At 51.8% G+C, this 13,159-nt stretch overlaps 1 protein-coding gene across 1 annotated transcript in view; it reads left to right on the forward strand.

Moving 5' to 3' along the window:
- Nucleotides 1-13,159, forward strand: part of GTPBP2 (GTP binding protein 2) — a 198,058-nt gene that overhangs the window by 37,574 nt on the left and 147,325 nt on the right. Inside the window, exon 2 of the mRNA XM_078647471.1 lies at nucleotides 1,376-1,402. Within this exon, the coding sequence (XP_078503597.1) occupies nucleotides 1,376-1,402 (27 nt within the window). The remainder of the gene's footprint in view (nucleotides 1-1,375; nucleotides 1,403-13,159) is intronic.

Consider the following 13,159-nt stretch of genomic DNA (forward strand, 5'->3'; position numbering starts at 1 on the left):
GCTTTGATATCCCATAAAGGGTTTTTCATGTTTAGGAAAAGATTTCTGGGACTAGGGGGTCTGTAAACAAGAGCACCATTAAAGGAATAATGGTTCGAAAGGGCTATTTTAAAAACCATTGCTTCTTAAGCGGAGTGAGGCAGGGGCTCGAATCTTACTTTTGACTGGTCTTTAAAAACAGTCGCTAGCCCACCACCTCTTGCCTATCCGATCTAACCTGAATAGTGAGGAGGGGTAGCAATGACAAGGTTAGGGCCAGAGCCAGCATCCGCCCATGCCTCTGTGATGAAGGCACAGTCCATATTAGTTTTCTAAGAAGTCAGCCAGCTTGACTGCATTTTTTTACAAGTGAGCGCTAAGAAGAGTACATTTCACTAACTTCGGTAGATTCTGGTGACGCGTGGAGGATTACTGCTTGGGGATTACTGCCAGACCTCAATCCCTCAGCATCGATCCTCTGGGAGACGGGCAGATTTCCTGTTCAGTTAATGCTACTCCTGTGCAATCTCCAAGCAAGAACCCTACACTAGGGAACCAGGAGGAATGTTATCGGGGAGCAGAGCCGTGCTGGCACAGGGGCCAGCTCCCCAACACTTGACCTGATCTACAAGCCTGATTTCTGGCTCCTGGTGACTTTTTTTTCTCACCTTTTTTCACCCATTTCCAGATTGAAATGTCAAAGGAACCAATCTCTTTATTCATACTGGAAACCTTGGAGCAACTTTGTTGGTCTGGAAATAAATCTGCTGATGACCTTGGAGTCTTGCGCTGGTCGAAATGTGTCCATGGTACATGCCACAAAGACTTATTTAAAAAAAAAAAAAAACTTTCAGTCCACAAGGAAATGCATAATTGTCTAATTAAATTAATGAATGGACACTCCTGGTGATTTTGTGATTAACTCTCCCTTCACAAAGCCGTTTATATAACTTTATAATTATGTAGATGTGTGTGTGTGTGCGCATATACATGTTTTTTTTGTACGTACTTTGTTGATTTATGGTCCATATTTGAATACATACAGAAACATAGAATGGCTTGGGTCTCCACTGTTTGTACACATTATTTGCTACAGATAGCAATGATTCCTATCTCCAAAAGTGCATTATTGTGTTTTCTTTCTGAATGATACATGGTGGGACACCTGTTTCTTTATATATTATTTTCCCCATCCCTCTGAGGGGGACCTGTTGTTCCTGATGTCAAGGGTGCCTGGTGGGACACGGCACTATGCCTGGGCGCGAACAGTTCCTTGACATGTCGAGCACGTCCACCCTCTTTGAGTGACTCTTGAATAATGAACTCTTCATTGCGATCTGGAATCGAGTTGTTAATAAATACCACCTTTTAAAACTCCCTTTTCTTTCTTTTGCAGGCAGAAGAAGGAAACATAGAATACAAGGTAGGAGGCCACTGTTTGTGTGCTCAGCTGTGGCTGCTCGTGCCGAATGCACAGTGGTGTGTAGCATTGTCTTCAGTCTCTGGAACTTACTCCTTGCCGTAAATACCACTGGGCTTTTGTGCCCCTTTGTATCCCTTGTGCTGCACAGGGATCTAGGCCTGTTCATTAGTGAAGCTGTCGCTGTGCTCCTCAGGAACCCTGCATCTACACCCGGACCTGCATGGACCGTGTTAATAGGCCTGGCTTTTATCTTAAGTTGCCTCTTCGTTCCCTAGTGAGTTGAGGTACTCGCTCATCATACATACATTCATTCATTCACTCGTTCTTGTACAAGTACTTCCATTCATCCACTCGTTAACTCATTCTCACGTTTACCCATTCACAGTAAAACATGCAAACTCAACACGTCAGTGCAAGATACATGTAAAAGGGTAAACCTAGATTGAGAAAAAGGTCACCTAAATGTGCCGCGTATATGCTTGCAATGACAAATAATTTAAAATAAATGTGGACATGGCTGTGAGTGCCTCTCCTAGAATCGGTCTGTGTAAAGTGCATCTTGGCAGCGACATTTAGAATCAAAGTGTTGGCCATCTGAAAAGTGTTATACAATTGTACCTTATGCCCAATACCATTCCAGGAAGGCTCGCCCATTCTTATTCTCTTAGCGGGACAGTGGATAGGGGCACAGCCAAGCTACATGTATACTGTGTAACTGTATCCTCGTCAAGCACAGCCAGTTTGAGCTGCCACCCTGTAACGACAAAGCGTTGATGATTATATGTGTAAAAAAATCAATAAAAAATATGATGAAATTAAAAAAAGAAATTAATGGCAAGGCGGTGGCTGTGTCGCTCTCTCTGATCCCTTCGCTCCGACACCGAACATCTTGCTACGGTGCCTAAATTCAAGAAGGCTCGTTCTGGCGGTCGCCGCTTCTCGGTCAAAGCCTCCACAGCCTGGAACCTTCTCCCCCTCAGCCTACGTCTGGAACCCTCCCACATAGTGTTCCGTAGGAAACTTAAAACATTCCTGTTTCCCAATTAATTCACTCCCTCCCCCCTCCCCTCTGGATATCGTCAGGCTCATAGCGCGGGGATGCCTACGGGTCACCAGGCGCTCTAGAAATCGCGAAAATAAAATGAGGAGTAAAAAATGAGGAATCCTTCTGCTAGGCCACAGGCCTGAAAGGGGAAAGTGTACAAAATGACACCCTCTTTCCCCAAGCTCAGTGGTTTTCCAGCAGGCATGTTTGTACAAGTGGGCGGGTCGCTGAAAGCTTGAGCCTGATGCCTGCCTTCGGCTCAGCTCCAGGGCAGTTAACATTCGAGGTGAAAAGGAGAGACCAATAGATACCCCTTTAGTGGCGGATTTGTACAAAAAACAGACAACCTGAATTAATCACAGCGTCCCTGTTTAACAAAACTTTGGGATCTTGGGCAAATATGTTATTTAATAGACTAACATTTAACAGCACCTTCGAACATGTGAGATCAGAATACCATCTGCGCAAAAACGTGTTTGATTTAATAGAAAATAATGTTGCTCTAAATAAACCATATTACATACAGTGTTCACATGACAACTGTCTTGCCTCTTAGTTCACTAATAGCACTGTCTCCAGGGGTGGGGAATAGCTCTGTTTTGTTTAAAATCCAGCACTTTCAATTGCTACTTCTCCGTGCAGTAATGTAATGTGCTGTATTATTGAATAGGCTTCCACCTGTTAAAGAAATACACTTTTATAATTTTGAAGAGACTTTATCACATTTTAGTGATATTTGTTACTTTTCAGGGGTCAGTTGTTTACGGGCTCTAAGGACCAAGCCTATTCTTGGCTCGTCCTGTTAAATTTGTTGGCTCGCCTATTTCTATATGGATGTGGTCAGTGGACTTGACCCATTGTCCTGTACAGAAAGCTATCACTGGTGGCGCGGAATGTAAATGACACTCGGACAATAACTAAAGAGAATGACCCAAAGCCAGTCGGTGCAGATACCTTTAGGTATTTTTGTGATTTCTTAGACCTAGATGTGTGCCAGTGTCTTGCAATCCTATCAGGCCAGACCGAAAGTATATCTTAGTACATATACAGTAGCTTTAATATAGTGGATGCAACTGCAAAATTGAGGTTAACAAAACAATATACAACCTCTCCCAAGAGGGTCTACCATAGTTTATTAGAATGCAAATCCTCTACCCCCGGGGATCATAAGGGGAATGTATCCAACAGCAAAATGTGTGCCTTTAAAACTCGTCTGTTAGACGTTTGTATCAAAATAAGGGTCTATAAATGCTTACCCATGAATCTGCCTTTGTGCAGTCGAGAGAAGACACCCACAAACTGCACCCAGCAGAGTCCATCCTGATCACAACAGCTCTGTTTGCAGTTAGGGCACCATTCGATACACTAGTTCCTTTTATCCTCTTCATAACTAGTAATAGTCCCTCTGCTGCTGTTTATCACTAGTTTTACTTTAAGCAGTAATTCTTTCACTATTGGTTTTAGTCATTTCTTACGTTTGAGCCTCGCTCTGAGATGGACTCTCTGTGCTCGGCCACGCTCTGAGATGGACTCTCTGTGCTCGGCCACGCTCTGAGATGGACTCTCTGTGCTCGGCCACGCTCTGAGATGGACTCTCTGGGCTCGGCCACGCTCTGAGATGGACTCTCTGGGCTCGGCCACGCTCTGAGATGGACTCTCTGGGCTCGGCCACGCGCTGAGATGGACACTCTGGGCTCGGCCACGCGCTGAGATGGACACTCTGGGCCCGGCCACGCGCTGAGATGGACACTCTGGGCCCGGCCACGCGCTGAGATGGACACTCTGGGCTCGGCCACGCGCTGAGATGGACACTCTGGGCTCGGCCACGCGCTGAGATGGACACTCTGGGCTCGACCACGCGGGCTCGGCCACGCGCTGAGATGGACACTCTGGGCTCGGCCGCGCGCTGAGATGGACACTCTGGGCTCGGCCGCGCGCTGAGATGGACACTCTGGGCTCGGCCGCGCGCTGAGATGGAGTCTCTGGGCTCGGCCACGCGCTGAGATGGAGTCTCTGGGCTCGGCCACGCGCTGAGATGGAGTCTCTGGGCTCGGCCACGCGCTGAGATGGAGTCTCTGGGCTCGGCCACGCGCTGAGATGGAGTCTCTGGGCTCGGCCACGCTCTGAGATGGACTCTCTGCGCTCGGCCACGCTCTGAGATGGACTCTCTGCGCTCGGCCACGCTCTGAGATGGACTCTCTGCGCTCGGCCACGCTCTGAGATGGACTCTCTGCGCTCGGCCACGCTCTGAGATGGACTCTCTGCGCTCGGCCACGCTCTGAGATGGACTCTCTGGGCTCGGCCACGCGCTGAGATGGACTCTCTGGGCTCGGCCACGCTCTGAGATGGACTCCTCCGGGCTCGGCCACGCTCTGAGATGGACTCCTCCTGGCTCGGCCTCGCTCTGAGATGGACTCCTCCGGGCTCGGCCTCGCTCTGAGATGGACTCCTCCGGGCTCGGCCTCGCTCTGAGATGGACTCCTCCGGGCTCGGCCTCGCTCTGAGATGGACTCCTCCGGGCTCGGCCTCGCTCTGAGATGGACTCCTCCGGGCTCGGCCTCGCTCTGAGATGGACTCCTCCGGGCTCGGCCTCGCTCTGAGATGGACTCCTCCGGGCTCGGCCTCGCTCTGAGATGGACTCCTCCGGGCTCGGCCTCGCTCTGAGATGGACTCCTCCGGGCTCGGCCTCGCTCTGAGATGGACTCCTCCGGGCTCGGCCTCGCTCTGAGATGGACTCCTCCGGGCTCGGCCTCGCTCTGAGATGGACTCCTCCGGGCTCGGCCTCGCTCTGAGATGGACTCCTCCGGGCTCGGCCTCGCTCTGAGATGGACTCCTCCGGGCTCGGCCTCGCTCTGAGATGGACTCCTCCGGGCTCGGCCTCGCTCTGAGATGGACTCCTCCGGGCTCGGCCTCGCTCTGAGATGGACTCCTCCGGGCTCGGCCTCGCTCTGAGATGGACTCCTCCGGGCTCGGCCTCGCTCTGAGATGGACTCCTCCGGGCTCGGCCTCGCTCTGAGATGGACTCCTCCGGGCTCGGCCTCGCTCTGAGATGGACTCCTCCGGGCTCGGCCTCGCTCTGAGATGGACTCCTCCGGGCTCGGCCTCGCTCTGAGATGGACTCCTCCGGGCTCGGCCTCGCTCTGAGATGGACTCCTCCGGGCTCGGCCTCGCTCTGAGATGGACTCCTCCGGGCTCGGCCTCGCTCTGAGATGGACTCTCTGGGCTGGGCCTCGCTCTGAGATGGACTCTCTGGGCTGGGCCTCGCTCTGAGATGGACTCTCTGGGCTGGGCCTCGCTCTGAGATGGACTCTCTGGGCTGGGCCTCGCTCTGAGATGGACTCTCTGGGCTGGGCCTCGCTCTGAGATGGACTCTCTGGGCTGGGCCTCGCTCTGAGATGGACTCTCTGGGCTGGGCCTCGCTCTGAGACGGACTCTCTGGGCTGGGCCACGCTCTGAGACGGACTCTCTGGGCTCGGCCACGCTCTGAGACGGACTCTCTGGGCTCGGCCACGCTCTGAGACGGACTCTCTGGGCTCGGCCACGCTCTGAGACGGACTCTCTGGGCTCGGCCACGCTCTGAGACGGACTCTCTGGGCTCGGCCACGCTCTGAGACTGACTCTCTGGGCTCGGCCTCGCGCTGAGACGGACTCTCTGGGCTCGGCCTCGCGCTGAGACGGACTCTCTGGGCTCGGCCTCGCGCTGAGACGGACTCTCTGGTCTCGGCCTCGCGCTGAGACGGACTCTCTGGTCTCGGCCTCGCGCTGAGACGGACTCTCTGGGCTCGGCCTCGCGCTGAGACGGACTCTCTGGGCTCGGCCTCGCGCTGAGACGGACTCTCTGGGCTCGGCCTCGCGCTGAGACGGACTCTCTGGGCTCGGCCTCGCGCTGAGACGGACTCTCTGGGCTCGGCCTCGCGCTGAGACGGACTCTCTGGGCTCGGCCACGCTCTGAGATGGACTCTCTGGGCTCGGCCACGCTCTGAGATGGACTCTCTGGGCTCGGCCACGCTCTGAGATGGACTCTCTGGGCTCGGCCACGCTCTGAGATTGACTCTCTGGGCTCGGCCACGCGCTGAGATGGACTCTCGGGGCTTGGTCCCTTTCGAAAATCCTGAATGTCCCATTTAAAAGGATATTTGCACCTGTTACCTCACGAAAGCCAAAGTCGGAAGATTTAAAACTCTTGAAAGGTGGTGTTTATATATATTCAGACAACTTAGATTTTTTTTTCTGACGAGGTATTAGATAATTCCCATAAATGGAGACCAGAATATCATCACTTTCTATATTTGTTGCTTCCACCAGGCTGAAATGGAAAATGTCCACATTTAGTCTTAGGTTTTGGACCACTTTCCACAGCCGTGCGTCACTGTTCTCTTCATGTGTTTTTATAATACCTATAAAATTCGTTCTTGATATGACGGGGTGAAAGGTGCTTCCTGGGGACACTAACACGTCTGTGCTCGAATTATGAAATAGTTGGCTTCTCTGTGAAATGTTATTACTAATGTACCCTTCTCAGTTGGAGCAACTTTGACTAATGGATATTTTATTTTCTGAACACCTCCCTGCACAGATGGATGGGTGGATGCATGAATGAATGATGGATGCAGGATGGGTGGATGAATGATGGATGCAGGATGGGTGGATGGATGGATGGGTGGATGGGTGGATGGGTGGATGGGTGGACACATGAATGGATGCAGGATGAATGATGGGTGGATGAATGGATGGGTGGATGCATGAATGAATGATGGATGCAGGATGGGTGCAGGGTGGATGGATGGGTGCATGAATGAATGATGGATGCAGGGTGGATGGATGGGTGGATGCATGAATGCATGAATGGATGCAGGAATGGATGCAGGAATGGATGATGGATGGGTGGATGGGTGGGTGGGTGGATGGATGGATGCATGAATGAATGATGGATGGATGCTGGCTGGATGGGTGGATGGATGGATGGGTGGATGAATGAATGATGGATGCAGGATGGATGGGTGGATGGATGGGTGAATGAATGATGGATGCAGGATGGGTGGATGGATGGACACATGAATGGATGCAGGATGGATGATGGATGGGTGGATGGGTGGATGGATGGATGCATGCATGCATGAATGATGGATGGATGCAGGATGGATGGATGGATGGGTGGATGGATGGGTGGATGCATGAATGAATGATGAATGATGGATGCAGGGTGGATGGATGGATGGGTGGATGCATGAATGAATGATGGATGCAGGATGGATGGATGGATGGGTGAATGAATGCATGAATGAATGATGGATGCTGGATGGATGGGTGGATGCATGAATGAATGATGGATGCAGGATGGATGCAGAATTGGTGGATGGGTGGGTGGGTGGATGGATGGGTGGATGGATGCAAGGTGGTTCGGGCTCGCTCGCTGCGGTGCAATATGCCAATTAGTTTACGCCTCACCACTTTAAAATGTCACCAGCCGCCCCTGATCAAAAGGCTTAACAACATTGGAATTCAAGGAGATTCCCTCACCGGAAGAACCCGGAAATGCCTTCCTCGCCAAGTGGACACACATCACCACCCACCTCAAGAAGCTCCGCTGGCTTCCTGTTCAGGAAAGAGGCCAGTTCAATGGTTGAACCACTCCATCAAGGCCCTCCGCAAACTGGGACCAGCTTACATCAACTGCTGACTGAACTTCACCTTCCCCCAGACACCTGTGCTCCACCTGCCTCGCCCGCACCACGCGCATCCGCCGCAGGAACTGGGGGGTTGCAGCTTCTCCTAACTCGCAGCGAAGTCCTGGAACATGCTCCCTCTTCACCATTGGTCCTTGTTCTTCCTACTGAAATTAAGAAAAGCACTCCAAACCTGGCTGCTCAACTGAGCCCCTACAGCAGCACTCCCTGCGCCTGGATACCCTCACGGGTGAGTAGCCGCACTATACGAATCCTGATTGATTGGCTGACTGACTGAACACCTGACATACACCTGAAGCCAGCCTGGACTATTGGCTCTGTTACTGGCGGCTCTGTGCAGAGAGGCCAAGGATTGGATGAGCGTGTATATAGTGAACACCCTTTTGACCCACTGAAGACACTGCGCTCGCATCATCTTCACCCTCCACTCCAGAGCTGTCTGCTTCAGGTGTAGGCGGGTGGCGCGTGGCTACACCAGCCTGGTTCTGCTTGCGCAAACACTTTGTTTCCTTTTTGCTATTGTTCCACCCTCCTCCACAGATTTAAATTCTGCCCCCCACCATTTCATTTGATCCTCGCCACCTGACTTTCTGACGACAAGTATTCATGTGTACTCCTCGGCCTCTGATGTAGAACCCGCACAGCGGAGGCGCGTCCGTCCCCTGTGCCTTCAGTACTGGACTTGCGTACAGTTCAGATCTTTTGTCCACTTCAGTACTGGCCCGCAGCACCGGCTGCTGTCTGTACTGCAACAACACAGCTCTATTCCTCCTCAGTACTGACCCACAGCAGGGCTGGTTTCAGCAATGGAACTGTACCGCTCTAATCTACCCCTGTACTGGCCTGCAGCATAGGCTGCTTACAGTACTAGGACATGGAGACACGCACATGCAAACACCTCCGTACCGGTGTAAAGCACCCGCTGCTGTTGGTGCCAGAACCGCCTCCACCTTTATTCCACCTCCGTACCCGCCCAGTAAGTACTAGGAGGCAGAGGCACCCTTAATACTGGCCCGCAGCACCGGCTGCTGTCTGTACTGCAACAGAGCTCTATTCCACCTCCATACTGACCCCCACAGCAGGGCTGGTTTCAGTACTGGAACTGCACCGCTCTAATCTACCCCTGTACTGGCCTGCAGCATAGGCTGCTTACAGTACTAGGACATGGAGACACGCACATGCAAACACCTCCGTACCGGTGTAAAGCACCCGCTGCTGTTAGTGCCAGACCCGCCTCCACCTTTATTCCACCTCCGTACCCGCCCAGTAAGTACTAGGAGGCAGAGGCACCCTTAATACTGGCCCGCAGCACCGGCTGCTGTCTGTACTGCAACAGAGCTCTATTCCACCTCCATACTGACCCACAGCAGGGCTGGTTTCAGTACTGGAACTGCACCGCTCTAATCTACCCCTGTACTGGCATGCAGCATAGGCTGCTTACAGTACTAGGACATGGAGACACGCACATGCAAACACCTCCGTACCGGTGTAAAGCACCCGCTGCTGTTAGTGCCAGAACCGCCTCCACCTTTATTCCACCTCCGTACCCGCCCAGTAAGTACTAGGAGGCAGAGGCCCTCTTAATACTGGCCCGCAGCACCGGCTGCTGTCTGTACTGCAACAACACAGCTCTATTCCTCCTCAGTACTGACCCACAGCAGGGCTGGTTTCAGTACTGGAACTGTACCACTCTAATCTACCCCTGTCCTGGCCTGCAGCATAGGCTGCTTACAGTACTAGGACATGGAGACACGCACATGCAAACACCTCCGTACCGGTGTAAAGCACCCGCTGCTGTTGGTGCCAGAACCGCCTCCACCTTTATTCCACCTCCGTACCCGCCCAGTAAGTACTAGGAGGCAGAGGCACCCTTAATACTGGCCCGCAGCACCGGCTGCTGTCTGTACTGCAACAGAGCTCTATTCCACCTCCATACTGACCCACAGCAGGGCTGGTTTCAGTACTGGAACTGCACCGCTCTAATCTACCCCTGTACTGGCCTGCAGCATAGGCTGCTTACAGTACTAGGACATGGAGACACGCACATGCAAACACCTCCGTACCGGTGTAAAGCACCCGCTGCTGTTGGTGCCAGAACCGCCTCCACCTTTATTCCACCTCCGTACCCGCCCAGTAAGTACTAGGAGGCAGAGGCACCCTTAATACTGGCCCGCAGCACCGGCTGCTGTCTGTACTGCAACAACACAGCTCTATTCCTCCTCCATACTGACCCACAGCAGGGCTGGTTTCAGTACTGGAACTGCACCGCTCTAATCTACCCCTGTACTGGCCTGCAGCATAGGCTGCTTACAGTACTAGGACATGGAGACACGCACATGCAAACACCTCCGTACCGGTGTAAAGCACCCGCTGCTGTTGGTGCCAGAACCGCCTCCACCTTTATTCCACCTCCGTACCCGCCCAGTAAGTACTAGGAGGCAGAGGCACCCTTAATACTGGCCCGCAGCACCGGCTGCTGTCTGTACTGCAACAGAGCTCTATTCCACCTCCATACTGACCCACAGCAGGGCTGGTTTCAGTACTGGAACTGCACCGCTCTAATCTACCCCTGTACTGGCATGCAGCATAGGCTGCTTACAGTACTAGGACATGGAGACACGCACATGCAAACACCTCCGTACCGGTGTAAAGCACCCGCTGCTGTTAGTGCCAGAACCGCCTCCACCTTTATTCCACCTCCGTACCCGCCCAGTAAGTACTAGGAGGCAGAGGCCCTCTTAATACTGGCCCGCAGCACCGGCTGCTGTCTGTACTGCAACAACACAGCTCTATTCCTCCTCAGTACTGACCCACAGCAGGGCTGGTTTCAGTACTGGAACTGTACCACTCTAATCTACCCCTGTCCTGGCCTGCAGCATAGGCTGCTTACAGTACTAGGACATGGAGACACGCACATGCAAACACCTCCGTACCGGTGTAAAGCACCCGCTGCTGTTGGTGCCAGAACCGCCTCCACCTTTATTCCACCTCCGTACCCGCCCAGTAAGTACTAGGAGGCAGAGGCACCCTTAATACTGGCCCGCAGCACCGGCTGCTGTCTGTACTGCAACAGAGCTCTATTCCACCTCCATACTGACCCACAGCAGGGCTGGTTTCAGTACTGGAACTGCACCGCTCTAATCTACCCCTGTACTGGCCTGCAGCATAGGCTGCTTACAGTACTAGGACATGGAGACACGCACATACCTCCGTACCGGTGTAAAGCACCCGCTGCTGTTAGTGCCAGACCCGCCTCCACCTTTATTCCACCTCCGTACCCGCCCAGTAAGTACTAGGAGGCAGAGGCCCTCTTAATACTGGCCTGGGGCACCGGCTGCTGTTAGTACTGTAGCCAAGAAGCGCTCGAATGCATGTTCCTAGTTATTGCCCATTATTTTTCCCTGAATTCCCAAGACTTCATTTTTCAAGTATTTACATGCTTGAAACGTGCTGCCTACAACATATGAACCAGCCACACTGCGCTAAGTCGGTCTCCACTCTCACCCTGTGGTTTACTTTATGAAGCTTGAAATACTTTATGTATTACTAAATGATTCTTTCAGTGTATAGGTAGGTCTCTGAAATATTGTATGATGGTGTGAACTCTGCAGCCTTGTTGAACAGTGGCTGTTGGGAGGTGTGTGGTTTTTGTCTAGATATGACATGGGTGTCTGTGTGTATACTCTTGAGCTGGTTGTATAAAGGAGTACTCTTGAGCTGGTTGTATAAAGGAGTACTCTTGAGCTGGTTGTACTGGTTGTATAAAGGAGTACTCTTGAGCTGGTTGTACTGGTTGTATAAAGGAGTACTCTTGAGCTGGTCGTATAAAGGAGTACTCTTGAGCTGGTTGTATAAAGGAGTACTCTTGAGCTGGTTGTACTGGTTGTATAAAGGAGTACTCTTGAGCTGGTCGTATAAAGGAGTACTCTTGAGCTGGTTGTATAAAGGAGTACTCTTGAGCTGGTTGTACTGGTTGTATAAAGGAGTACTCTTGAGCTGGTTGTACATTTGAGTATTCTTGAGCTGGTTGTAAATTTGAGTACTCTTGAGCTGGTTGTACATTTGAGTACTCTTGAGCTGGTTGTACATTTGAGTATTCTTGAGCTGGTTGTAAATTTGAGTCCTTGCCGGAGAGAGCCTTTTGTTAACCTCGCCACATGCTGCTGCTTCTGGGGAGGAGATTAAGTCAAGGAATTTGTCGTCCAGTCAACAAGAGACACCGTATTTGTTGTCCTGTACATAGCACGTTAGAACCCTGACGGATTCTAAGCACTTTCTATGGATTGGGTCATAAATTGTGGGAAATCCAGTGATGCTGTTGATATCTGCTTTTGTGTGTTCAGAAATAGTCCATGGGGAGGGATGCTTTTTGTGGCTGCGCGGTTAAGCGCATTTTGGGATTCGTTAAAATGTCTTGGATTGTAATCCTAATTTCCCTTCAACTTTTTGTGTCCTCGCATGTCACGGACATTGAAGATGCCTGAAAAACTCACTTGTGAACTTGCATCCTTGTGGCCCGTATCAGTTCTTGACCGTTGGCCATGGTCGGGGGGTGGGGGAGGCCGCATCTCCTGACCGCGTCCCATGAAGACGCGGCCTGCAGCCGTGCCCAGCACACTCTTGGGTTGAGGACTGCCTCAGTCCAGGCAATGCATCCCTGCATTGTGCTCCCCACCCACGAACAGACTGGACCCGACCTGTGCCTATGCCAAGGAGGATCTTCGGAGGTGGACATGGCCTTTAACTGCACCAGTAAAAAAACTAGCATTTGCAATGCAATAGGTCTCGCATTAGGAAAGTGTGAGCTAGTGGTATTGTAAATGACAATTTTTTTTAGTGTGTTGGCTTTGAAAATATATAAATTAATAGCATTGTTATTCACAAAGCCAATAGCTTACAATTCCTAATGCGAGTCCTATTGGCTATGGCACTGCTTGTTGGTAGCAAGCAAGGACTGTGCTGTTGTGGTGCTGAGTGATGTTGTTGTGGTGCTGAGTGATGTTGTTGTGGTGCTGAGTGATGTTG

Source organism: Lissotriton helveticus, chromosome 6 (genome assembly GCF_964261635.1).
Source record: "Lissotriton helveticus chromosome 6, aLisHel1.1, whole genome shotgun sequence".
NCBI classification, from domain to species: Eukaryota; Metazoa; Chordata; class Amphibia; order Caudata; family Salamandridae; genus Lissotriton; species Lissotriton helveticus.